Source organism: Rhineura floridana, chromosome 6 (genome assembly GCF_030035675.1).
Source record: "Rhineura floridana isolate rRhiFlo1 chromosome 6, rRhiFlo1.hap2, whole genome shotgun sequence".
Classification (NCBI taxonomy): domain Eukaryota; kingdom Metazoa; phylum Chordata; class Lepidosauria; order Squamata; family Rhineuridae; genus Rhineura; species Rhineura floridana.
The window spans coordinates 83019210-83046923 of NC_084485.1; the positions used below are offsets into that span (position 1 = coordinate 83019210).

The window sequence follows — 27714 nt, forward strand, 5'->3', positions numbered from 1 at the left end:
ATGATACTTATTGCTCGCTTTTACCACTGGCCCAGTGGGAGTGCAGTACCTGCACCTTGGGACAAGGGATTCAGGACTCAACATCTGCCACTACTAAGGAGTGAAGAGTGGCTAGCTGCCTGGGCTGTGCTCAGACTGACCAAGCTGTATGAATCCTGTAAAGTGATGGTTACAGGTATGCTGCTGGTATTTTAGCTGGCCTGGTGTTAGAATTCCCTCTGCAAGAATTAAGGTTTTCATAGTACCAGTCTCTCTCTAGGTATAAAGTTTTATTCATTCTGCTTTTGCAGGTGCAATGAAGAAAGGGGAACCTGGGATGCCTGTCTGGAACACAGGGACCCATACGCTGACTCTGTATCATGGCCCTGTGCCACCTGTGGCAGCCTTGTCAGCAGTGGTAAGTCCACTCCAGTGCAGCAAACCAAGGTTAATGAGGTTGGCAGAGTACACCGCTCTTAATACACCAGCAAAATGTTCAGGAGAAAGGTCAAATTATTGGCCCAATCCTGCTGCTGTTAATACAACTCTCCTAACTGTCCCACTTCAGTCAAGACTTAGTACAGCAATATTTTGGATTGTACTGTTTCAGTATTGAAGTTTAAACTGTGGAATATTAAACCACCCTGGGACCTTATGGTGAAGGGCAAGTAAGAAATGTTGTTGTTGTAGGAGTTATGCAATATTTGTAGGACGGAGATATCTATTAAGCCTCCTTTCTTCTGTGTGTGGATTCCCTATTTCTTACATTGTGCCTTATTATGCTTTCTTCTTGTTTCATCCCTGTCTGCACCTGATGCATTCCTCTCCTCAGTCAGCAGAGCAAAAGCATTGTGGCTTCAAGATGTACGGTGATGCTAGCTTGAGATTGCACATCTTCAGCACCCAGAAACCTGAGCTACCCTTCCCACCAGAGTCACCACTCACACTTGACCCAGCAAAAACCTGCCCTCATGTGAGTGATGGACAAGGTCTATTTTACTGTCCTTATAGGGCTCAGGATGGTTGGGACAGACTTGCACTCAAACAGTCAGAAGCTTTCTTTAGCAGAAGCTACCTCTTTCCAGCCTGAAATGTCAATTGTTATTAAGTTCAGATTCTGTTGGTCAGCTAGGCTCTAACACAGAAATGGAGAACCTGTAGCCCCCCAGATGTTGTTGAACTCTTAACTCCCATCAGCCCCAGGCAGCATGGCCGTATGAGTAGGGATGCTGGGAGTTCGAGTTCAGCAACTTCTGGAATATGGTGGTTGTTCTTACTGAAATAGATTAACACAGCTATCCCTCTGGAAGTTGTTAGGCAAGCCAGTATCACGCAGTCTCAGCCCAATTTTATTCGGGAATGATGTTATTATTACTGAAGGTTGAATTCTACATTGAGAGAGAAACATGAGTCTCCCAGTCCTGTACAGTAGGGCCCCACTCATATGGTGGGTTACGTTCCAGACCCCTGCCTAAAAGTGAACGCCGAAAAGCAGAATTCTGTCAATAAAATGGCGCCTGACGCTCAAAAAACACCGTAAAAGCGGAACAAGTACCATATGAGTGGGGTCTTACTCTAATTACTCTAATTGAAAGCTGCCGTATTAGCAGAATGCCGAAAAGCAGGCTGCCGAAAAGCAGGGCCCTACTATATTTCCTTAATAATAATGCTGGTCTGCTGCTGCTGGTGGTGGAATTTGCAGGGAAGAGTCAACAGTTGAGGAGCTTAGCCATTCCTTTTCACCATTCTCCCTTGTAAGTGTTCCCTCCCAGGCTTTTCAAACATTTTCCAGCCAGGGTTTGAATCTGTAAGGATGGATGAGGAAAAAGAGACATGGGTAGGGAGTGATATTTGCAGGGGAGAATCGAAAGCTGCAAGTGCCCCACCTTCACATTCCCAGTATCCCTGCAATCAGATGTTGGAAACATGTATTTGTGAAGATAAAACAATGTAGTTCCACCCTGAAGATAATGTGTGTGTGTGTTATATTTTTTGGTAACTACTTCTTTGGACAGTTAAGAAAAAAATCAATATAAAAAGAAAGGATTTTTAAAAATGTAAATGAATGCACCAATCACGACAACATACTTTATGTATGTGTGTTATATATGTTGCTTCTCACCGCAGTAAAGGAAATCAGCCCTGCTGCTCCAGACAGCTTTCCCTTTTACTCCTCAGGGCCAGCTTGCACAACGTCTGTCATTATACAGCCATGAGGGTGGCTGTATGCTATAGTCAGCAAGGATTTTTCACATTCCACAATGTTAAATTGAAAATACCCCCTATGCCATTCTGATGCTTCCGATGAGCTCATTTCAAAACAAAACATTACAAAACTTATAGTTCTGAACTCAGAAACACTTGCTTAAGAACCCTCTAAATTTTCATGATGATACACAAAACAGTCAGAGAGAATTGAGAGTTCAAAGTGTAAAAAGAGAGAGAAGAAGCCGAGAACCCTTTTGGAATTTTTTGTCAGAGTTCTCACAATATGTTGAAATTAATTAAAAACAGCCATGTTCACAGAGTACCTGTAATCCTATCACTGACTTTGCCCCATACTCTGACCTTCATCTTCTGCAGTTTAAAAGTTAAAAAAAATGCCTGGTTGATTTTTAATTAATTTAAGAAATGTTGCATTGAACTCAATGATAATGTTGGGCATGCTAATTAAGAATCAACTATCAGTGTTCTAAAAGCCAAACTCACAGCTGCCTGGCTTGGCTAATCAGGGGGCCACACCCACACCAGACCTTTATTTTACTTTAGACAGTCCAAAGAATCCTGGGAAGTGCAGTTTGTGAAGGGTGCTGAGAGGAGACTCCTATTCCTCTGACAGAGCTCCAGTGGCCAGAGTGATTCAACAGTCAGCCACTCTAACTGAAGCTTTGTGAGGGGAACAGGGCATCTCCTAGCAACTCTCAGCACCCTTCACTACACTTCCCAGGATTCTCTGGGGGAAGCCATGGCTGTCTAAAAGTGAAATAAAGGTCTGGTGTGGATGTGGCCAAGGAAAGCTTGGGTTTAAATTTGGGTGGGAGGCTACATGTGCCTGCTGTAGAATAAAAAGGTGAGGAAAACCCTAAAAAAGAATGATACCATTCACAATGTTTTCCTTTTGGAAAGGGGCTTCCCTTCTGCCCAGTGCCCACCCATCCAATCTCCTCCCCTCCCCCTTCTTCCTCCTCCTCCTCCTCCCCTCCCTGCTCCTCCTCCCCTCCCTGCCTTCCTCCTCCGCCCCTCCCTGCCCCTCCCCCAGGTCAGTTTCACCTATCCTAAGCTTGCTTGCAAGGAGTAAATCCCACTGAACTCAAAAAGCATGCAGATGATCAAATCTGCCCTCCTCTCCTCTTTCCTCCTATCCCCTCCCTCTTGTCCCTTCCCTTCCCCTCTCCCATCCCCTTCCAATCTCCACCCCATCCCCTTCCAATCCCCACCTTCCCTCGCCTGCTCCTTCCTCTTCCCCTCCCCCCCCCCATGGTCAGTATTACCTCTCCTAAGTGTGATTGTACGGGAGTAAATCTCACTGAAAATAAGCATGCAAATGATCAAACCTGCCCTCCCCTCCTCCTCCCTCCCATCATTTCCCTTTTGCCCCTTCCCTCGCCCTTCCTTCACCCATCCCCCCACCCCTTCCAATCCACTCTTTCGGACATTGAACGTGTCAAGGATTATCAATACCTTGGTACAGTCATTAACCAAAATGGAGACAATAGTCAAGAAATTAGAAGAAGGCCAGTACTGGGGAGGGCAGGTATGAGAGAACTAGAAAAGGTCCTCAAATGCAAAGATATATCACTGAACACTAAAGTCAGGATCATTCAGAGCATGGTATTGATCTTTATGTATGGATGTGAAAGTTGGACAGTGAAAAAAGCAGACGAGAAAAATCAACTCATTTGAAATGTGGTGTTGGAGGAGAGCTTTATGCATACCATGGACTGCAAAAAAGACAAATAATTGGGTGTTAGAACAAGTTAAACTATAACTATCACTAGAAGCTAAAATGATGAAACTGAGTTTACCATACTTTGGACACATCATGAGAAGACCTGATTCACTAGAAAAGACAATAATGCTGGGAAAAACAGAAGGGAGTAGAAAAAGAGGAAGGCCAAACAAGAGATGGATTGATTCCATAAAGGAAGCCACAGTCCTGAACTTACAAGATCTGAACAGGGTGGTTTATAACAGATGCTATTGGAGGTCGCTGATTTATAGGGTTGCCATAAGTCATAATCGACTTGAAAACATATAACAACAAGAAGCCATGATTGCACATTTGTAAATCCCACTGGACTCAATAAGCATTCAAATGATCAGATCTGCCTTTTCCCTCCTTCCTTTCTCCTCTCCCTTCTTCCTCCCCTGCCCACTCCAGGCCTGCCTCCACATGGTCAGTTTCACCTATCCTAAGCATGATTGTAGAGGAGTAAATCCCACTGAACTCAATAAGCATGCAAATGATCAATCCATTCTCAGCAAACTTGCATGGGATCCCATTTCTTACCTCTCAGATTAAAAGGCAGAGAAATACACTAATAGGCAAAAAAAAATGTGGTTTAAGAACGTACCTACAGCTCACAGATATTTATATCAAACTTTAAAAAGCAGGGAAATTGGGCAGCTATAGTGAATGCACCAGGGGAGCAGGAGACCTGACCTCCTCCTCTCTGAGATATTGTACTGCCCTACAAATTGGTCAAAATGCAAACACAATTTGGGTTGGTCTGTCACAGTCCAATCCACTTCCTATGTAGCTTGGAAGAATTTGGTAACGTGCCTCTGAGCACTCTGCTCCCCTGGTACATTCACTATAGCTGCCCAATTTCCCTGCTTTTTAAAGTTTGATTGAAATATCTGTTGGCTGTAGGTACATTCTTAAAGTGCAAGGTTTTTTGCCTATTAGTGAATAACATTCTATAGGTTTGGACTTTATTCCTGCAGGAAGCTTTTATCCATCATGTCAGGAAGACCCCTCCTGTGGAACTTTTCAGTGATGGAGATGGCTTTGACCTATACATCGATGGAGCCCGCTTTCTGCCTGATGATGTCACTGTTACCAGGGTTGCTGCTCGCATCTTCACCAGTGATTTCAGCCAGTAAGAAATAACAGTTCTGTTACCACCCTCTTCCCCTATGAAGTGCCAACTTTACTATGCTTCTTTAAATCTGCTGCATGCATAGGTCTTGCTTGGGGCCTGTTCTGATGTTTAACTTTCAAAGAATGAGAGCTGCGCCAGCATCACTTTCAGAAAACATCAGATGCCTTAGATCATGTGGGAGGAACCGCTCATGCCACATCTCCTTCTCATGCCAGCACAGCCCCAGTTTCAAGAGACTTTATGCTGGTGTCATGGGCTTTTTGCACATGATATAGAAATTCTGAAATTTTCTGAGTGGCACAGGAAGGAACCATGCTGAAATTATTCCTCTGATAGGAACATACTGCCAGAACATGTCCATTCACACAAACAGATACAGTCTGGGGATCATGTGATGGAATGCCTTCCTTGTTGTTGTTGTTGTTGTTGTTGTTGTTATGTGCCTTCAAGTCAATTATGACTTATGGCAACCTTATGAATTAGCGACCTCCAATAGCATCTGTTATAAACCACCCTGTTCAGATCTTGTAAGTTCAGGTCTGTGGCTTCCTTTATGGAATTCATCAATCTCTGTTTGGAAAATGGAAATGGACTGCCTTCAAGCCAATCCTGACTTGTGGCGACCTTATGAATAGGGATTTCATGGTAAGCAGTATTCAGAGGAGGGTTTAAAATTGCCTCTCTCTGAGGCTAGTCCTCCCCAGCTGGCTAGTCCTGCTCAGCTTGCCACAGCTGCACAAGCCAGCCCCTTCCTTGTCCGCAACTGCCAGCTGGGGGGCAACTGGGCTCCTTGGGACTATGCAGCTTGCCCATGGCTGCACAGATTGCAGGGCACGTAACCCCTAAGCCACTCACTGTGTGGGGGGGTGATCTTTAGCTGGCCCTTTGCACCCACTCCCTTCTGTTTTTCCCAGCATTGTTGTCTTTTCTAGTGAATCCTGTCTTCTCATGATGTGTCCAAAGTATGATAACCTCAGTTTCATCATTTTAGCTTCTGATGATAGTTCTGGTTTAATTTGTTCTAACACCCAATTATTTGTCTTTCTCATGGTCCATGGTAGCTGCAAAGTTCTCCTCCAACACCACATTTCAAATGAATTGATTTTTCGCTTATCTGCTTTTTTCACTGTCCAACATTCACATCCATATATAGAGACCAGAAATACCATGCTCTGAATGATCCTGACTTTAGTGTTCAGTGATACATCATTGCATTTGAGGACCTTTTCTAGTTCTCTCATACCTACCCTACCCAGTCCTAGCCTTCTTCTAATTTCTTGACAATTGTCTCCATATTGGTTAATGACTGTGCCAAGGTATTGATTTGACATGTTCAATATCCTCATTGTCAACTTTAAAGTTACATAAATCTTCTGTTGTCATTACTTTAGTCTTCTTGATGTTCAGCTGTAGTCCTGCTTTTGTGCTTTCCTCTTTAACTTATGCAGGGTAAATACAAAATTAGCATAATGGAGAAAAGCCTAGTCTAAACCATTTCTCTCTGGAATTTCCCAACGTACCTCCATGTCTCTGGGCTTCCACAGGGTACATCCTTTCAGGTTTTCAGGAAAGCTCTAAAAACCTATTTGTTTTTGCTTGCTGTTCTTTGAATGGTGTCTTATTCTGCAGCTGATGGTTTTGGCTGTAGTCATATATTGTATCTTTAAGGGTTTTTTTGGCCTGGATGTTGTTTTAATAGGGTTAGGCTGGTATTAGTGCTTAGGTCATTTTGGTTGTATTATATTTTACTGTGGAAGCTACCTTGAGAAGGGTTTTACCTTTAATGGTGGCATACAAATAGTTTAAATAAATAATTTAAATCCCCCAGTAGTTTTGTGTGTAGGACGGTGTTTGTTTTTTAAATATGGAGCAGCATTTCATCATATGATCCCCTACCTACAGTTGGTGGTAGCATCCAAGAACAGTTTTACAGCCTCCTCTATTTCTATCAGCTAAAGCTAAGTTAATGTATGTGAAGTATTTTCAGCACTTAGGGCGGGAGTGGGTAATACCTTTGGCCCTCCAGATTTTGTTGGACCACAACTCTCATCATCCCTGAACATCAAACATGTTGGCTACAACTGATGAGAGTTCGAGATCAATAGCATCTGGAGGACTACAGGTTAGCCACCCTGACTATGTATAAACATTATTATAAGGTGGAGGGAAGAGAATGGAAGTCAAGCATGGAACGCAGTGATGCCAGATTAGACAGTTTTAGTCCCACAAATAATTACAGGGTTTCCTATTTACACCCCATATAGGTGAAGAGACAGGGTGACTGAAAGTATTGAAGGGCTGTGTGTTTATGTCGAGATTTAGGTGGCATCCATGGTCATTCTGTTTGCCAACATATCTCCTCACCACGTATCCCACCTCCCATCCTCATCCAAGAAGGCCCAGTTACCTCATAGACATGTATAGATTCACATGACCAAAAGCTGATATTTCATTTTTCTCTCTCGCACCACAAATAGATGGCATGCCTGCCTTCTGTAATTTGTATTTTACCCTTCTTTTGTTTAGCCACCTTGAGTTTTTGTGGGATATAAATGTAATTAATAATCATAATAAATGTTGAAATCATTGTATGAATTATAAGCCCAGTCACCAGGAAAAATGCACTTGCTGCTTTGTGCTAATTGAGTACTGTTCAAGGCCAATTCACATGACCAGTTTACAGTATACACATTCAGTCTGTGTGAGCAAATGTCTGTATGGTTTGAAAAATTATCCCCACTTGTGGTAGTTCGGAATCTTTGACTGAGGCTTTATTATCCCTAGTTTTAATGTTTCTTCATCTGTCTCTTGGAGCCTGCAAGGGTTTTGCTTCAGTGCAAGGTGCCAAAAGAGCAAGTGAAGTAGCTTGATGACACCCTTTGATGGAAAACTTCTAGTTGTATATTATGTTTCTGCCTCTTCCTTGCAGAATTGGCCCAGACATTTTCACTGGGATTGATCTGAATAGCAGCATCTTTGATCCACTTTACAACTACTCAGTCAAAATCCGAGAGGCAATTATACCACCTTGTGCAACTCTCCTATTAAAGGTTTGTGCTGGGTCTGGGTAAAGGGTACTCAAAGGACTGTGCCAATGAATGCCAGCACTTTTGTTTGGGGGTGAGAGAATGGTTAAGAAGGACCTTTCCTTTCCTGGCATGGGGCTGGAACAGCTCCCCTATGTGGAAAGATTACAACATTTGGGCCTTTTTATTTCAAGAAAAAAGGCATGCAAGGAGGCACATGATAGTGTATGAAATTATGCATGGTATGAATCAAGTAAATAGAAGTTTCTCCCTCCCATATAATACTAGAACCTGAGGCCATCCCATGCAGCTGAATGCTGGAAGATTCAGGACAGATAAAAGGAAGTATCACTTCACAAAATGCATAGTTATATGAAAATTAGTACCAGAATATGAAGTAATGGTCACTAACTTGGGTGGCTTTAAAAAGAGGCTTAAACAAATTTATGGAGGATCAGCCTATCAGTGGCTCCAGCCACGATATGCTTCTAAATACCAGTTGATGGAGAACACAACTGGGAAGAGTGCCATAGCAGTTATGTCCTGCCTTTTATTATTTACTCATTTATTTATATATCACTTAATGCCAAAATAGGTTTCTAAGTGGTTTACAAAGTACAAAGCAGTTACACAAACATTAAAATATACAATAACGTAATCCTATTCAACATTAAAATATAAACATCCATAATTAAAATGCAATAAAACACAGCAATTAAAATGTAGAGAGATGAAGGGCATGCCTGTGTAAACAGGTGCATCTTCAAAAGCCTATGGAATACTTGCAGACTTCGCATAGGGATCTAGTTGGCCACTATGAAAAGAGAATACTAAAACAGATAGATCTTTGGTCTGATTCAGTAGGGCTGTTGACGTTTTTAATGGAAGATACTGTGACATTGAAACAATGTCCCTTGATATTTTACAGATTTATTCCATCAGTCGTTTGACCTCTGAGCTCATCCAGATTGGTTGGGCAGCTCTCAGTGTTTTTGTGGAATGTGGAACACACACAATACCTGAACCAGGGGGCCAGGGGATCCAGGTGAGTTAACTGGAGTGTGGAGTTCAGAGGAACTGGCCTCAATTCTGGAAATGAAGTTAGGCATGGATTGCAACCAAGTTTACAATACTGGTAGGCCCTTGTAGGAAAATCCTCCTTTATAGGGCTCAAAAACACTGGTTGGTCATTTCAGATTTCAGGAACCGTCATTCTTTCACTGAAGACTAAAATGCTACAAGAATAATGTTGCACACTCACATTGGATCTCACAGGAGAGTTTTTTGGTATGAACTCTTATGTATACTGATACCATTGGCAAACTCCCCACTGTAACTGCTGTTTCATCTGTGTGACCTGAAGCCCTACCAAGCAATTTTACTGTCTCTCCACAGTTCAGAAGCAGATAGTGCTTTGAGAGGAACACAGTACATTTCCCACGGCTGTCCTAAAAACAATAACACTAAGTAACCTATTTCCCACTCTAAGGCAAAACTTCTACAAGTAGTAAGCTGCAAAAGGGATCTGTTGATTGTTGTGGATTACTGTTTCTCTTAGGTCTCCCTAAATGATGGTGCTCATCAGCTCCGTATTTTTCACAATGGTCCCTGCCCAGATCAGCCCTTCTCTACCAGTTCCCTGACCACAGTAGGACGGTGAGCCCCTCTCACTTATATCCTTCCCAACTATCCCAGCTCACCATCAAATTGTCATTCCTAATTAACTGTCTTCTCACATTCCCTGTAGGTATGTGCCCTGTGCAACTCTGCTAGTGAGGCTTATCAAGGCACCTGTAAATTCCAACCATCAAACCTTGCAAAGGAACATGGTCCCCTGGAAGAACTGGGCCAAGCTGGGCCTCTTCCAGTCCAGGCCTGACTATTCTGATGTGGTCTATTACTCAGATTCAGCCAAGCCTACCGCTGGAGAAAGTTGCCTCTATGAAGTCATGGGAAACAGGTGAACTAAGTTTTGGCCAGTTCCATGTGTGCTGAATTAATAAAAGCAAAAAGGTGAAATGCCGCCATAGATATATGAACCAACATCACTTTATCCAAATCATGTCTTTGCAGTGTTCTCATATATGGGCTATTTGCATATACAGCTTTTTAAATTTTCCTTTTAACAATATACTCTTGAAAGCCTATACATGTGAAGAATCAGCCTTGTCAGGGATTTGCCCTGTAAACATTTCCTTTTCAAACTCTGATATAGGTTGATGAGGGACATCATCTTTTTTTGGATCAAGGCTTGTAATACCTTGGGCATGACTTAATCATATCAGTTGTAGAAGTCTTCCTTAAGAGGTCTGCTAGCCATTACTTTGAAGACTTTTAGGTGTCACTATAGTCACATCACTCACATCAATACCAGGTTATTATAATGTGTTCTATGGCGGGGTTGCCTTTGAAGAGCATCTTGAAACCCTGGCTGGTAGAAAATGCAGTAGCATCCAACGTGATTTCTGACCAGAGCCAGTTTTCTGGACAACATGACTTCTCCTTTATACCTATTTTACTACTCCATTTCCAGACACAATTTCAAATGCTGGTTATTGACATTTAAAGCCCCAAATAGTTTATGGCTAGGACCCTAAGGGGCCATCACTTCCAGTGTGATCTTGACCATCCAATTGAGGTCAGCAGAAAAGGTCTTTCTGAAGCAAGGTTAGTGTGAATACAGGAAATGCCCTTTTCTGTTGTGGCACTCAAGATGAAGAACACCAGTTCCAGATTCTTGTAACACTCTCTATCAGTCTTCCATGACCAGCTGATAACATGTTTCTGTTTCAGCAGGCCTTTAGCTTGACCTGCTTTGAATTTTCTTGCTGCTTCTGCAGTGTATTGTTTTGAGCTGCTGCTCCCTTTGTATTTTAAAATTTGCTTTAGTATACAGCCAAACAAACAATTTGGGAAGCACAACATTTTAAAATACCCATTTTATCTTTTAACGCAGCAGCCTTTCCAGCCTTGCCCTCCATACTTTTAGAACTGGCAACTTAGAAATAAGCAGTAGAACTTATGTAGCCTGTAACAGGGCTTATAATCAGAACTGTGTTTTTAAATTGTTTTAAATGTTTAAATTGTGTTTTAAATTGTTTTAAGAAGATGTGTTTTAAATTTGTATATGTGTTTTTAATGCTTTTAGGTACTGTAAACCGCCCAGAGAGCTTTGGCTATGGAGCGGTATATAAATACAATAAATAAATAAAATAAATAAACTACCCAAGGCAAGTTTTCACCATAGTAAGCCCAAATTAGTCATGTATGTAAGGAAAGTCACAAAAAACACCAGCATCAGAAATAACAAGAGAAATGTTGTCTAAGTACTACCCTAATTTAATGTAGATGATAGAGATTAACTAATTCCTTCTCCAGAAATGTTCCTTTAATTCCAGTACCAAAGTCTATCTTAGAAATCAAGGCAGCGTGGATGATGGGCACCATCCAAAGAATTCTCCCTGTGAGTGGGACCTGGCATGAATTTCTCAAGTGTGGAAATATTTTATTAAACCTAATGGCCCATTATTTGATCAGTTTTTTAAAAAAGGAACATATAATCAAGTACACAGATTGGAAAGTTTTTTGAGCAAACAGCAGAAGGAACCTTACAAAACATTGTTAGCAATCTGTTTTACATTTAAATCATACAGAGGTGGGCCAAGTTTTTTTCATACATGAACATACTTCAGTGGAAAATTGTAGAATTATAATATCGAACATATGTACTGTACACCAGCAAATTTCTTAACTCTGGGTTACAATGAGAACACTACTGAGAGCCACAGCCTTTCGTTTTACACAGATCAGCTGTTTCAGTTCGGGAAATTGTTCATCAGCTTGAAGGTCAAAAGAGCCTAACCACAGATGAGGAAATCTGCACCTGGATCCACCAGAAACTAACCCGGGTGGCAGGCAGCAGGCCACAGCCTTTCAATCTTACCTGTATCTCCAGATACATTCCTAGCTACGGCATCAAGGTGAATAGCAATGACACTCACAGAAGTGTCCTGTTTAGCATATGAATTTTACACACTGTTGTTAGGATGGAATACTCTGTATACATACACTGATTTTGGAAGTAAGTTGAGTTGAACTCAGTGAGACTTAACTGAGTTCCATAAGATTGTGCTGTAAATATGCTGCACTTCAAGTAAGTCCCTCGTCATAACCACAGGAGTGGTACCTCATAACTAGCCTTAGTTTACATCTGCACTTGAAAACTGAGTTGTCAACTTTTCACCTGGTCTCCATAGCCATGTCTTGATCTGCAGTTGCAGCTTGATCTGCAGGACTCAGGTGAAGTATGTGTGTGCACACACACACACACACACACACACACACACACACACACACACACACACACCACCCATCCCCCCCCAGAGAGAGAGAGAGAGATGCTATTACCTGCTAACTACTGCAGATAATGCTGCTGATAAAGCATAGATAAAGGGGCCAGCTAAATATTCTGCAACCCTACTTGCAAAATTACACACTTCCATGTATGTTTGTTCAGAGCAACTGAGCATCAGTCTTGACAGCACTATTGCCATGAGGCTGGAGTGCCACACAATTCCTGTTCACATAGCTGTAAAATATAACATGTGAACTCAGCAAATGAGTGGAACAAGCTCTAGGGCAAACAATTTACCGGCACTATTTTGATAAGGCAAAATTCATTAAAATCTACTATTGGCAAGCACTTTGGTACTAAAGGTAACTTGTGAAAAATATACCCATACCAAAGAGAAAACTACATACACATATTAAAATACCTAGGCTCCTAACGCTAAGAATGCACTGCAAGTTTTTTAAAAATATAATCTTTTGCAGTGCTGCTTGGTAGAAGCTGGATGGAGCCCATTACCACTGGAAGGAAAATATGAAGACACTGTATCTTTTAAAATTAATTGCATTTGGGTAGGGGTATGTTTGCATACAAATACATAACTACTATCATATTTTGCAGGGGCACAGTCTCGGAATTATCATAACGTCAACACTCTACCCTTAAAATGCTCTTTGGTAGGATGGTAACAGACTTTCATTTTGATTGTGTAAACATAAGTCTAAGAGTTAGTAATTTGATCAAATTATCTCATTAATACTCCTTTTTCAGCATCAGCAAAGTCAGCTATTTAGAGTTATTTCAGCCAAACCTCACAGCAGCTCTGGGGCAGCTGCATCAATCCCATTCATACCTTCACACCTATTTTAATATCATCAGACACTTGGGTCATCTTTTTCATCGTAACACAACCAGGTGTATCATGCATGTCTCCAAGGTAGGTTTGCCAGACCCATTGCCACAAACCATAGCTTCCTCCATAGCACACTTTCACTTATAGACTGGCAACCAGAAAGCCACATGGCATGGCTCAGGGGCTACCCATTGCTGAGTCCCTAGCGGAATTGGTATTTAGGTGTGAAGAGATGTTAAAAAAGTTCAGTGCAAGTAAACAGTAACATATTCATGATTTATGATAGTGAGCAAAGGGCTATGTAAAAATAATCTGAAGAGCTTTTGATCTGTAAAAAGGATTTTGTTTCAGAATTACAAGCTGTACATCAACTTCTGAAACAACCTCTAGTATTCTTGAATTTCTAAACAAGTTGGTTTTCTCAACTGTACTACTTCAGTCTGCAGATAAGGACACGAATTCCCTGCTCATAGAAAACTGGCATGTCACAGAGCAATCCAAAATAGTAGTTAAGAAACAGGTTTAGTACTTCATCTGTTGTATGTGAGCAAACTGAGCCTTAGATCCTGTTATCTAGACTAATTTCTAATCTGTTGTTTTCCAGTTTGCATTGGACAGGGGCATGAACTTACCATGGTCTGGTTTGACAGTGGCCCATTTCTGCTTCAACCCACCTGGGGCATGTTACTTTGGAGCTCAATGGCAGAAGTACGATTATCCCATCTTTGTTGAGGAGGTTGACAAAAACAGTTACCAACAATGGCCTGCATGGCTTGATGGCTTCAAGGTATCACATCCTTATTTTTTTAGTTGGTCAGTGAATAAGTCTTCCTTCAGTAATTGGACTCAAGAATCACATACAATTAAAAAAAAAAATACAATCAAACGCACTGATGATAGGACTTGTCTTGTGAAAAAGGCAATGTCGTAGGAAGGAACCCATCTGTATTATGGGTTTATGTGGTATATATCATAACCTGTTTTATCCAAGTGGCTACAGCAAGCTGGAGAGCCACTTGAGCCTTGTAACCTGTTAACTAAAATGTATTAAGTGAAGGATAACTGAATGGAATTTTAAGTAGAAATATAAGGCCCAGAAAAACTGAGCAAAGTAGAAATGTTAACTCTAGTGAATATAATTAGGCTGATGGTTCCCTACCATCCATCCCTACTCAATCTATTTGTGACCCGTATTTTGAAACCCTACCAGGGTTCCACACATTTTGGTTGAGAGTGTTGCTTGGGTTTCTCCATTTCTGTCCACATAAGAGAAGTTATGTGCATTCCTTTCATAGAAACCTCACTGCTGCCCAGTAGGTTTTTTTTAAAAAGAGCAATAAGCTATATGTGTTTAATAACCCCTCCTCTCCAACTCATTGCAGTTGATTACATCATACCGCCAGCATTTACCAACTGCCCTTATACTAGGGGGCTCCCACCAAAGTGTAAGTTAAATTTAATTATCAATGTTAATAAAGCAACTTGGTGTCATTTTGAATAAGGCATAGTCTGCCTCCCTCTGCCGCCAACAGCTTATTACTCCCACGGTGAAGTACAATGAAAGGTTTTCCTTGCTAGTCCCCAGAATTACATTGATGTCCCCCAACTGGCAAACGTATTTGTGAACCTACACACGACAGCTGGTTCAGACTTTCCTTTTAGTACCTGCAACAACCTGTTTTTTAGTCTTGTCCCCACAGGGTTTACCATGAATATTCAACCATTATTATCCACCTGTACCAAAGTGTGGTGAATGCTGCCCAAGATGCTTTGGGTGAAAAGGAAAATGTTCAAACCGCACAGAGAAGAGCCATGCTAAAGGGGGGAAAGTTACATTACAGTCTGAGAAGCAAGGCATGGACTGCTCTTCATGTGTTCTCTAGAGGTTACTGCAACACTGGAATTTACCAACTGCCCTTATACCAGGGGACTCCCAGCCAGGTATAAATGAAATATAATTATCAGTCTTAATAACCAACCATGTTTAGAGGCAAGGTGTGTGTAGGAATCTGCACAGCCATGGTTACTGTACAAATTGTAGAACTTACCTTACAGTTCTAGATCTGGTGAATTTCATAGAATTCCAAATGTTAATTTAAAGACACAAGTGGATATATCTTAAGGATATATGCAGATGTCAGAGGATGCATGACACACACCCATACTGTATTATCTTGCAAAATACACATCTATCAGAATTCTAGCAGAGGGACATGGGCATGTGTATACTTGCTAGCAAATACATGCGTTATCTTTTGTACATGGTTCCTCTGTATCACCTGTATATCAGCAATTTTATGTCAAATTGAAAGTTATGCATCTCCCCCCTTTTTAGTTGAAAACAGCACATTTCTAATAGTTACTCCAAAAAAACCTTTGAAATGTGAAAGCAGTATCAGTCAAGAACTGGAGACTAGAAAGGTTCCATGGATTACTTTTCTCCCCACAGCATTCAAAACTTTCTATATCAAGTCCCTGTGTACGTTTATTACCTGCAATTATCATCTTGTCAGCAATGTCAAGGAATACAAATAGCAACTAGTTTCTGCTAGCTTTTTGAGGTGGTGGTGCAGGAGCAACGGACCAGTGCCCAAAGCTGCTGTGCATTCCCCCACTTCATCTTGCTCAGACCATAACTGCTCTCTCCACATTTTACACATCTGGGTTAGAAATTGAGGGAAGCAGTTAGCTGATTTGTTCATGTTTGGCTTAGGGGTTACCAGCCCTTGACTCCATTAGATTTACCCACTACCATAGTTTAGTTCAAGTCAACAACCAGTTTTAATTTTAGGATATAATTTTTGGAGGATGGTGCAGAATTTTAGGTAGCAAGCTTCACAACGGATAATATTGCTTTGGCAGTTTTGAGAGCACCGTGGTCTTTATCTCATCTTTCTCATTTAAAAATCATCTCTTGCAGTAGTAATCTAGAAGAATGTCACAAAGAAACACAGTAATTGAATTTACTCTTCAAAGTTTGTTTTTTCCTGAACAGAGCACCCTGACTTCCTTATCTGAAGGGAAATGCATCAGCATTATGAACAGAATGCTGCAGAAGAAAGAGGTAAGAGATTAGGCAAGCATAGAACAGTAGTTTCACAAAGAGCCCAAGGCAGGAAGAAAGACCTATAATTTATACAAGTGCAATGATTAAGTAAGGGGAGCACTTGCAAGCCTTTCTTGATCATACTTGTATTGCACAGGATAGTAATGAAAACATCTGCATGAGGTTGACCACACAAATCCAAATTACCCAAAATGCTGAGAATGCATAACGCAGGTTGCAAGGAGCAAGGCTAGTAAAGATCTTAGGGAGGAAGACAAAGGTGGGTTGCAACATCAACACTACCATCATGCAAATACATGACAAAAAAAGTTGTGGGTTCCCAAATGCATATTTAGGCTATAGGCAGGTCCTGCCTCTGGAAGCACAGGCTACAAAGTTAGATGTAGAAGGCAATTTAGTTTCTTCAGAATGTAATCAGAATGTACCATTGGTATCACCTGAAGGGTGATTTTCTCAGGTAGTCCAACATCATGTGGGAAACACTGCCATCTAGCGTCCGAAGGCACGAATGGATTGAAGTCAAGACCTGGGGCATTGAGCCCCTCCCACTCCAGTTCATTTGTGACGAGAACAAAGTGAGATATCTGTGAAGACAAAAAAGGCCAACGGGCCTACCAGCAAGGAAAACCTTGTCCCAAACAATAACCCAGAGACTACATGCACTTTAACAGTTCCAAAAGGGTCTCGACTTGACTAAATAGCTTAAATAGTATAACTCTGAAGATTTAAAACCCAGATAGCCTCCAACAGGGAGGGCCATGATGTCGGACTACCTGAGAAAATCACCCTTCAGGTGATACCAATGGTACATTTTCCTCAGGTAGCCCAACATCATGTGGGATGTACCAAAGCAGCCCCTAATAGGGAGGGACCGCCCCTTGATTACTTGTCATAAAGAACCTGTTATAACACACGCCTCCCAAAGGAGGCATCAGCAGAAGCGTAGCGGTCTATCTTATGTCTTATGAAGGAATTTGGGGTAGACCATACAGTTGCTCTGCAAATCTCTGCCAGAGCAGCGTTGGTTGCGAAAGCGGCTATAGTGGCTGCTGACCTAGTTGAGTGCGCCATTATATTACGAGGCACTGGCAGCTGAAGGGACTCATAGGCCAATGCAATGCAGGCACGCAACCAACAAAATAATGTAGAACTGGCCACCTTTTCCCCCAGAGTACGAGGGTGAAAGGATACAAACAGTGAATCTGTTTATCTTATGTCCTGGGTTCGAGACAGGTAGGTCTTGAGGGCCCTCCGGACATCTAGTGAATGCCAGGCCTTCTCCAGTGGATGTATGGGGTTCAGACAGAACGAGGAAAGAACAATGTCCTGGTTGCAGTGGAACATCGAATCGACCTTCGGGCGGAAGGAGGAATCTAGACACAAAAGCACTGAGTCCTTATGGAAAATACAGAGATGGCGGGCCGAGGACAGTGCCCCCAACTCTGAAACTCTTCTCACCGAGGTGACCGCCACTAGGAACAGGACCTTGAAGGACACAAGTCATAGTGGCACAGATCAAAGAAGCTCAAAGGGAGGATGCTGCAGGGCTTGCAGGACCTTTGATAAACTCCACCAAGGAAAACTGTGACAAACTGCCGGCGATAGTAGGGCAGCTCCCTTCAGAAAATGTCTGATGAGAGGGTGTGAGCCCATAGGAACACTAGGAGATGTAATGGAGAGAATAGAAGATATGGTGGTGGCGTGGTGATGCAAGGTGTTAGGTTTAAGTCCCACCTTCAGACCTCTATGCAGAAATTGCAGCACCTGTTGAACATTAGCCTGGGATGGTTGGACATTAGAACATAAGAAGAGCCTGCTGGATCAGGCCAGTGGCCCATCTAGTCCAGCATCCTGTTCTCACAGTGGCCAACCAGGTGCCTGGGGGAAGCCCGCAAGCAGGACCCGAGTGCAAGAACACTCTCCCCTCCTGAGGCTTCCGGCAACTGGTTTTCAGAAGCATGCTGCCTCTGACTAGGGTGGCACAGCACAGCCATCACGGCTACTAGCCATTGATAGCCATGTCCTCCATGAATCTGTCTAATCTTCTTTTAAAGCCGTCCAAGCTGGTGGCCATTACTGCATCTTGTGGGAGCAAATTCCATAGTTTAACTATGCGCTGAGTAAAGAAGTACTTCCTTTTGTCTGTCCTGAATCTTCCAACATTCAGCTTCTTTGAATGTCCACGAGTTCTAGTATTATGAGAGAGGGAGGACTTTTCTCTATCCACTTTCTCAATGCCATGCATAATTTTATACACTTCTATCATGTCTCCTCCGACCCGCCTTTTCTCTAAACTAAAAAGCCCCAAATGCTGGAACCTTTCCTCGTAAGGGAGTCGCTCCATCCCCTTGATCATTCTGGTTGCCCTCTTCTGAACCTTTTCCAACTCTATAATATCCTTCAACCCTGAACAATTTAGTGTCATCAGCAAACTTGGCCACTTCACTGCTCACTCCTAATTCTAGGTCATTAATGAACAAGTTGAAAAGTACAGGTCCCAATACCGATCCTTGAGGGACTCCACTTTCTACAGCCCTCCATTGGGAGAACTGTCCGTTGATTCCTACTCTCTGCTTTCTGCTTCTTAACCAATTCCTTATCCACAAGAGGACCTCTCCTCTTATTCCATGACTGCTAAGCTTCCTCAGAAGTCTTTGGTGAGGTACCTTGTCAAAAGCTTTTTGAAAGTCTAAGTACACTATGTCCACTGGATCACCTCTATCTATATGCCTGTTGACACTCTCAAAGAATTCTAATAGGTTACTGAGACAGGACTTTCCCTTGCAGAAGCCATGCTGGCTCTGCTTCAGCAAGGCTTGTTCTTCTATGTGCTTAGTTAATCTAGCTTTAATAATACTTTCTACCAGTTTTCCAGGGACAGAAGTTAAGCTAACTGGCCTGTAATTTCCGGGATCCCCTCTGGATCCCTTTTTGAAGATTGGCGTTACATTTGCCACTTTCCAGTCCTCAGGCACGGAGGAGGACCCAAGGGACAAGTTACATATTTTAGTTAGCAGATCAGCAATTTCACATTTGAGTTCTTTGAGAACTCTCGGGTGGATGCCATCCGGGCCCGGTGATTTGTCAGTTTTTATATTGTCCATTAAGCTTAGAACTTCCTCTCTCGTTACCACTATTTGTCTCAGTTCCTCAGAATCCCTTCCTGCAAATGTTAGTTCAGGTTCAGGGATCTGCCCTATATCTTCCACTGTGAAGACAGATGCAAAGAATTCATTTAGCTTCTCTGCAATCTCCTTATCATTCTTTAGTACACCTTTGACTCCCTTATCATCCAAGGGTCCAATCGCCTCCCTAGATGGTCTCCTGCTTAATGTATTTATAGAATGTTTTGTTGTTGGTTTTTATGTTCTTAGCAATGTGCTCCTCATATTCTTTTTTAGCATCCCTTATTGTCTTCTTGCATTTCTTTTGCCAGAGTTTGTGTTCTTTTTTATTTTCTTCATTCGGACAACACTTCCATTTTCTGAAGGAAGACTTTTTGCCTCTAAGAGCTTCCTTGACTTTGCTCGTTAACCATGCTGGCATCTTCTTGGTCCTGGCGGTACCTTTTCTGATCTGCGGTATGCACTCCAGTTGAGCTTCTAATATAGTGTTTTTAAACAACTTCCAAGCATTTTCGAGTGATGTGACCCTCTGGACTTTGTTTTTCAGCTTTCTTTTTACCAATCCCCTCATTTTTGTGAAGTTTCCTCTTTTGAAGTCAAATGTGACCGTGTTGGATTTTCTTGGCAATTGGCCAGTTACATGTATGTTTAATTTAATAGCACTGTGGTCACTGCTCCCAATCGGTTCAACAACACTTACATCTCGCACCAGGTCCCGGTCCCCACTGAGGATTAAGTCCAGGGTTGCCGTCCCTCTGGTCGGTTCCATGACCAACTGGTCTAGGGAATAGTCATTTAGAATATCTAGAAACTTTGCTTCTTTGTCATGACTGGAACACATATGCGGCCAGTCTATGTCCGGGTAGTTGAAGTCACCCATTACTACCACATTTCCTAGTTTGGATGCTTCCTCAATTTCATATCTCATCGTCTCCCTGAGCATTTTGATCAGGGGGACGATAGATCGTTCCCAGTATTAAGTCCCTCCTGGGGCATGGTATCACCACCCACAACGATTCTGTGGAGGAGTCTGCCTCTTTTGGGGTTTCGAGCTTGCTGGATTCAATGCCTTCTTTCACGTATAGAGCGACTCCGCCACCAATACGTCCTGCCCTGTCCTTCCGATATAGTTTATATCCAGGGATAACCGTATCCCACTGGTTTTCTCCATTCCACCAGGTCTCCGTTATGCTCACTATATCAATGCTCTCCTCTAAGACCAAGCACTCCAGTTCTCCCACCTTGGTTCGGAGGCTCCTAGCATTAGCGTACAGGCACTTGTAAGCAGTGTCTCTCTTCAAGTGTCTTTGGCACTTGTGGTTTGGCCTGTGGTAATTTTGCTCTTCTGAATTTATATCCTGTGCCCCTGCTCTCACAATGCCTACTTCTAGGCCTACCCCTTTTAAAATTTCATCATTTCTTTGGTTTTTATCCCAGGGGGGAGGTTTATTCCAAACCAGACCTTTCTCAGCTCCTGTCGGGTTTCCCCCCTCAGTCAGTTTAAAAGCTGCTCTGCCACCTTTTTAATTTTAAGTGCCAGCAGTCTGGTTCCATTCTGGTTCAAGTGGAGCCCGTCCCTTTTGTACAGGCCCGGCTTGTCCCTAAATGTTCCCTAGTGCCTAACAAATCTAAACCCTTCCATCCGACACCATCGTCTCATCCACGCATTGAGACTGCAAAGCTGGGCCTGTCTGGCTGGTCCTGCGCGTGGAACTGGTAGCATTTCAGAGAAAGCCACCTTGGAGGTCCTGGCTTTCAGCATCCTACCTAGCAACCTAAATTTTGCTTCCAGGACCTCACGGCTGCATTTCCCCATGTCGTTGGTGCCAACGTGCACCACGACCACTGACTCCTCCCCAGCACTGTCTACCAAACTATCTAAACGACGGGCGATATCCGCAACCTTCGCACCAGGGAGGCAAAACACCTTGCGGTCTACACGCCCATCACACACCCCACTGTCTATGTTCCTAATGATCGAATCACCCACTACAAGGATCCCTCCACCCCCTGGAGATATATCCTCGGCACGAGAGGATAGCTGCTCATCCCCCAAGGAATGGGTCCCTTCTAAGGGATCGCTTCCCTCTTCCTCAGCTGGATGCTCTCCTTCCCCGAGACCATCGTTCTCCATGATAGCAGGAGAGCTATCATCGCTGGAGTGGGACACAGCTATAACGTCCCTTGAGGCCTCCTCCACACAGTTCTCTGCCTCTCTCAGCTTTTCCAGGTCTGCCACCTTAGCCTCAAAGAAATGAAGTCGTTCCCGGAGAGCCAGGAGCTCATTGCACCGAGAGCACACCCACGACTGCTGTCCAACAGGCAGACAGTCGTACATGCTGCAGGCTGTGCAAAACACTGGAAAGCCCCCACACCCCTGCTGGCTTCTTACCTGCATAGTTTTGTTTAAGGTTTATTACGTCAATGGGTTGGAAACTGTGGTTTAGTTGAGGTCACGGAACAGACAGGCAGAGTGGGGGGCCCTGGCCTCCTCGCTCTGCTGCTTAACTCGCCTTGACGCTTCGTCAGCTGGGGCTCCCTCTAGCTCGTGGAGCATTCTGAGAGTCACACCATTCTGAGAGTCACACCATTTAGAGAAGGTAAACCAAGGTAAACCAAGTGCTCTGGTAGATGCGAGAGGTTGACTGCTTCCGAGAAGCGAGGATTGTATCCACAACCCCGAGAAAGTCCTGAACGAATCAAGTGTCCCCATTCAAACGCCACGCTGTCAGACTGAGCCATTTGGGATCCGGATGCCATATCGGACCCTGAGAGAGAAGATCTGACTGGTAATTTCCAAGAATCCATCGCTGACAAGAAGAGCAGGTTTGAGAACCACGGCCAGCGAGGCCAGTATGGGGCTATTAAAACCAGACGGGCCCTTTCGTGTCATAGCTTCCTCAAGGTTCTGCCCAGTAGCGATATCGGAGGAAAGGCATATAGGAGGCCTTCCGGCCACAGTGTCGATAGGGCATCTACAGATTCTGAGTTGGCGTCCAGATATCTGGAGAAGTAGTGAAGTAGCTGGCAATTGTGACTGGAGGCAAACAGGTCCACCGAGAAGTTGCCGAACCGCCGTTGGAGAAGGCTGAACACCGTAGGGTGGAGCTTCCATTCTCCCGGGATCACCTGTTGTCTGATGAGCCAATCGGCCATAACATTCAAGACAGCACTGCGATGCTCTGCCTTCAGTGAAATGAGATGTATTTCGGCCCAATCGAAGAGTTGAGATGCTTCCATCTGGAGGAACTGTGATCTGGTTCCCCCCTGCCTGTTCAGATGAGATTTCACACAGGTATTGCCTGTTCGAATCAGTACATGGCCCAAACGAAAGATAGGTTGAAAGTGTCGAAGGGCCAGATAGGCTGCTTTCAGTTCTAGCCAATTGATGTTCTGAGTCGCTTCTGTGCTGGACCACACTCCCTGAACAAATTGAAAATTGCAATGGGCTCCCCATCCGGGTAGACTGGCGTCTGTTGTTATTACAGTTCTGTCTGGTTCCTGGAACAGGGTTCCCTTGTTGAGGTTTTTGTCTATCGCCCACCAGTGGAAGGAAGCATGCAGTGACGGATCCAGGTGGATTGTGCAATGGTTGGACATGGCAATGTTTTGTTGGAAAGGTAGTAAGGCCCACTGAAGGGGTTGAGTGTGATGCCGAGCCCATGATACGATGTGGATGGTCGAGACAAACATCCCCAGAGCCCTTGCCAGAATCATTACATCTGCGCTTGAACGACATGCCAGGTCCAGGGCCATCTCTCTGATGGCCGCAATCCGATCTGGTGATAAAAAGGTCATGGCCCATGTGGTGTCTAAGATCGCTCCCAGATGTTGCAGTCATTGGGTTGGCTGAAGGTGACTTTTGTTGAGGTTGACGAGTCAACCGTGGGTGCACAAAACTGTAAGGGCAGAGTGAATGTGAGAGGGCCAGATCCCTGGAAGCAGCCCGAATCAGCAGATTGTCCAAATAAGGGTAAATGTGAACGCCCTGGAGGCAGAGGTCAGCCACCAGGGTGAGCAGAACTATGGTGAAGACTCTCGGGGCCGATGAGAGTCCAAAAGGCATTGCCCGATATTGAAAGTGATGGGGGCTGAAGGCAAACCGCAGGAAACGTCTGTGAGCAGGGCAGATAGGCACATGGGGATATGCTTCTTTCAGGTCTATGGAAGCCAGAAAGTCCCCTTCGTGTACAGCCTCTATAATTGACACCAGGGACTCCATTTTGAATTGATACTTCACGAAGCGGTTGACAAATTTGAGGTCTACCACCACCCTCCATGACAGATCTCGCTTGGGAACTGCAAAAAGTAGAGAGTAAACCCCTTCTGTTCTCTCCGCCGATGGTACTGGTTCTATTGCAGCTATGTCGAGAAGATGAGCAATGGCTTCCCGCATGATCCGATGCCTGTCTCAAGTTCTGGGCAGGAGGGAGGGGATGAATCTGTCTGGAGGGGTCAGCCAAAATTCCAGTTCGTAACCGTGAGTGAAGAGATCTGACCCAAGCGACCTGTGTCAGACGCAACCAGTGACTTGCAAACAGTAGCAACCTGCCCCCTACAGGGAAAACGTCAGTATTGTCTGCGCTGATGAGCTCCCCTGCCATATGATGTTGAGGCCCCTTGACTTCCCCGGTTCTGGACTCTGCCTTGGAAGCGTTGTCTGTTCCATGTTCCTCTGGAGGAACGGAAATCAGAAGATCGATAATTGCGGCCCCGTCCCACAGGCCGTGCTCCTTGAAAAAGGAATTCAGGAGATAACTGCAGTCCCAGTAAAGAAGCAGGCGGTTGCCCTTGTTGAGGCACTGCTGCAGGGGGCTCACTGGACTGGTGTGGTAAAATGGATTGAGAGGGGCAGTCCATGGGCTGGTCAGGAAAACCCTCGAAGTCATCCTCAGACGATCCAGCTGGGGAATGAAAGAGGGCTGTCAATCTTTCCTGGCCAGCAGCCTCAGAATGCGGAACAGAAATGTAACGTGCTCGTTTGGTGGCACTGTGGCTAGACAGGTGTTTGGTTTTAACCACAGCCTTGGAGTGAAGTCTGGGTTGTTTTTGCTTAGCAGACTTGTGATGCGAGACCTTGCAGGGTTGCTTTGCCCCAGACGAATGAGCCTCTGGGTGTTGATCCGCCATTATACACGCCCAGAGATGCAGTATATATATCACCAACACACACACAGAAGTGGGAGGTGCGGTGTGGCGAGGGACTATCACCAACACATGCACAGAGGTGATGGGTGCGGCAAGGTATTTTAGTACAAAACCACAGGTGGGGGAGGATGTACTGTCCCAAATGCACAGTGCAGTAGTGTTGTGGCCACTTTAAAGTCTGTACACGCCTGCAGATGGGGGAGAATGTACAATCCCAAATATGCAGCTGCTGTGCAGATAAGTCCCAATGCAAATAAGTCGTGTGGGGAAAGAGCTTAGTACATGCCCACAGGTGTGTGTGGGGGATGTACAGCACCAAATGCCAGGAAGTGTAGAGACACTGTTGTAGAGATGAGCCTTGCAGGATTTCTCTATAAATTATGTTTAAAATAATAAAACTTGGGAGAGCCTGACTAAATAACTGTACAGTCAAAGCAATCAAAGGAGGAACAGAAAAGGCGGGGAAAAGGGGCAAAACAAAATGGCACCCGCGAAAAGGGTGGGAAACTTGAAAACAAAATGGCAGCCGGGAAGGAGAAGGAGCAATGGTGGGCAGGCAAAAGGGCTCCGCGTGCTTCAAATGTTCGGGACAGATCTGTAACAGCCGCGGTAGGTGCCAGGCAAACAGTTAGGAGAGGAGGTGCAAGGGTGAGCTCCAAGCGCTGCCTGTAAAAATAAAGCACTGGTGGTAGGAGCTAGAAGCAAGAAGGGGAAGCTGCAGCCGCAGGCTCCCAGTCAGGCTGCTAAGCCTGCAAGTGCCACCCAAGCCTGGATGAAAAGAAAGCCGGCAGCAAAGTTACAAAGGGGGAGCCGCAGCCACGTGCTCCCAACCAAGGCTTGTCTCAGGCAAAACGCCTGAACTGAAAAGGGGGGAAAACGGCAGCCGCCGGAGCCCCAGACCGGGCTGAGGTGAAATAAGCTTAAAGTGGAGCCGCAGCCATGGCTCCCAATGAAACAGCTAAAGGAAAAAGGAAAAAATAAAAACCATCGGTGCCTAGGGGAGAGGCGGTGGTAGGAGGAGATAAGTTGAAAAGGGGAACTGCCACCGCGGTTCCCAGCCAGGGGTCGTCTCACGGGAGATGAAAAACCCCAAACGGGAGAACGGCAGCCACCAGAACCCCCAACAAAGGTACTGAGGAGTGCGAGAAAATAAGGCAAAAAAGAAAACGCTCCAATGAATGACCCAGACAAAAGAAGCTGTGAAAGAGGGAAGAGAGCAAGGTATAAATCAAACCAATCAGTCCCACGCGCTCAATCACAAACTTAGCTATGCTAAAGTAGAAGAATCCTAACGCCTCGAACGAAGGCAATAATGAACTGGAGTGGAAGGGGCTCGATGCCCCAGGTCTTGACTTCAATCCATTCAGACACTAGATGGCAGTGTTTCCCACATGATGTCAGGCTACCTGAGGAAAATGTAATATTCTAAGTAGAAAATCTATCTGAACCAGCATAGGGCCTTACACATCTGGATGCAATAGTGCAAATTCACGTGGTCTACTTTCAGATAATTTTCCTCTGAAGCAGAGGTATAAACAAAAAGCTCCAGTATAGGAGAATGAGGAACTGGGGTATTCTGTATTCATGCAAAAACCCCAACAGCCTCTCAAATATGTGACAAGTGTTGCCTCTACTTTATCTCCAGCCTATACCATTATTCCAGTGTAGTGGTCATGCACTTGAAAGTATTAAGTTTTAAATTCTTCCAGATCCAATTGGTCCCAGGTGCATCTGTGGTTGTACGTGTTGCTGATGGAAGATGGGATAACGAACTCAGATATAAATCATGGGTATGTGTACAATCTAATGAGGGGCCACATAAAGTGTTTTATTTCTCCCGTGAACACAAGAGAATGAGCTCACTGAGGAATCTCAAACCTCATTTTCATAATGTTTAGTTTATCAATCTATTAACTGGGGAAAATTTGGAAAGAAGTGTTAATTATCTTCCATGGCAACTGTAGCCAAATTATAAAAACAGCCAGATTAGTGGAACATAGTTCCAGAGACATGTACCAAAAAGGTTATCATTGATAATAACTTGAAGCCACACACTAGACTCATCACAGTGTCGTTGGACTTCTCTCTTTTCCTGCCTCAGGAGATTGATCAATCATATCTGCCAAAGACAACAGATCTATATGACAAGGAACCCTCTGGAGGAAAAATTACAGAATTAATACCACAGAAGACATCACAAAAACAGGTAAGATTTGCTTATAGCCCCATTTGTGAATGGAACAATTTGCCAGCTGTTAACATCCACAGTGCAGCTCCCCTGACATATCCTGTACACTAGAAATAATTTAACTGCAAGATTTGAGTTGACATACATCCAGCAAGTCAGAGACAGATCAAATGGAAATTGCTATATACATTTCCGGAAGTCTTTAGTATTTAGCACTCCTCATGGAGGATAGGAAGAAACTAGCTCAAATGTGATGTATTTATTCTTTTGTTTCAGACAAGGCTGATGGCTTTGGAACAGCTTTAAAGGAACAAGGCACTTAGCCCATACATCATCTATTGGTAATTACTGCAAGAGTACACTAGTGGTGTGCTACCACCACCCAACTTGCAGTCTGATTATCTTAGCAGCTACAGTCAAGAATCTATGAATGATTGTCATCTTGGCAAGCAAGAACTTTGGCAGTGAATGAGTAGTCTCCTGCCTGAAGCAGCTGTGCTATTTTGCTTTTTAAAAACCAGGTGCCATTTCCCCAACCATTACACTAGGTTGACAAACATCCGCTGCTGGCACTAAACCTACTAGTTCTTTAGTTTTGAATACCTTCTAGACCTCCTTTATAACTTTCCCACAAAGTAGTTTAGTTTTAGCTTCCATGAGCCTCCAACTGCTTAACCATCTCTCCACCTCAGAGTCCTTAGTCCTTTTCCCAGCTTCTGCTCTTTTCCCAGCTGAATACATTTATTGGTGCCCCTCCCCAATCCACACACCAAAGACATTTTGCACCAACTCTTAAGTCTGATTAAAGGAAGTGTTTATCTTCTATTAAAAACCAAGGGGTTCATCATTATGAATCCATATCCAAGTTAGGGGAT

General features: G+C 43.8%; 1 protein-coding gene across 1 annotated transcript; it reads left to right on the forward strand.

Moving 5' to 3' along the window:
* LOC133386710 (uncharacterized) lies at positions 1–27180 on the forward strand. The gene is made up of 15 exons (XM_061630429.1): positions 1–175; positions 291–397; positions 812–952; positions 4927–5081; positions 8014–8134; positions 9039–9155; positions 9669–9766; positions 9858–10070; positions 11916–12090; positions 13916–14098; positions 14998–15252; positions 16307–16375; positions 26361–26441; positions 26753–26857; positions 27116–27180. The coding sequence occupies exons 1-15, from the start codon at positions 1–3 to the stop codon at positions 27143–27145; spliced, it is 2025 nt and encodes a 674-aa protein (XP_061486413.1). The 3' UTR covers positions 27146–27180.
* The last annotated feature ends 534 nt before the right edge of the window (positions 27181–27714 follow it).

Excerpts from the sequence above, each read along its gene's own strand:
- LOC133386710 (XM_061630429.1), top strand. The coding sequence starts at position 1 with ATGATACTTATTGCTCGCTTTTACCACTGGCCCAGTGGGAGTGCAGTA. Across the intron at positions 953-4,926 it reads CAGCAAAAACCTGCCCTCAT|GAAGCTTTTATCCATCATGT; the intron begins GTGAGTGATGGA and ends TTATTCCTGCAG. Across the intron at positions 9,156-9,668 it reads CAGGGGGCCAGGGGATCCAG|GTCTCCCTAAATGATGGTGC; the intron begins GTGAGTTAACTG and ends TGTTTCTCTTAG.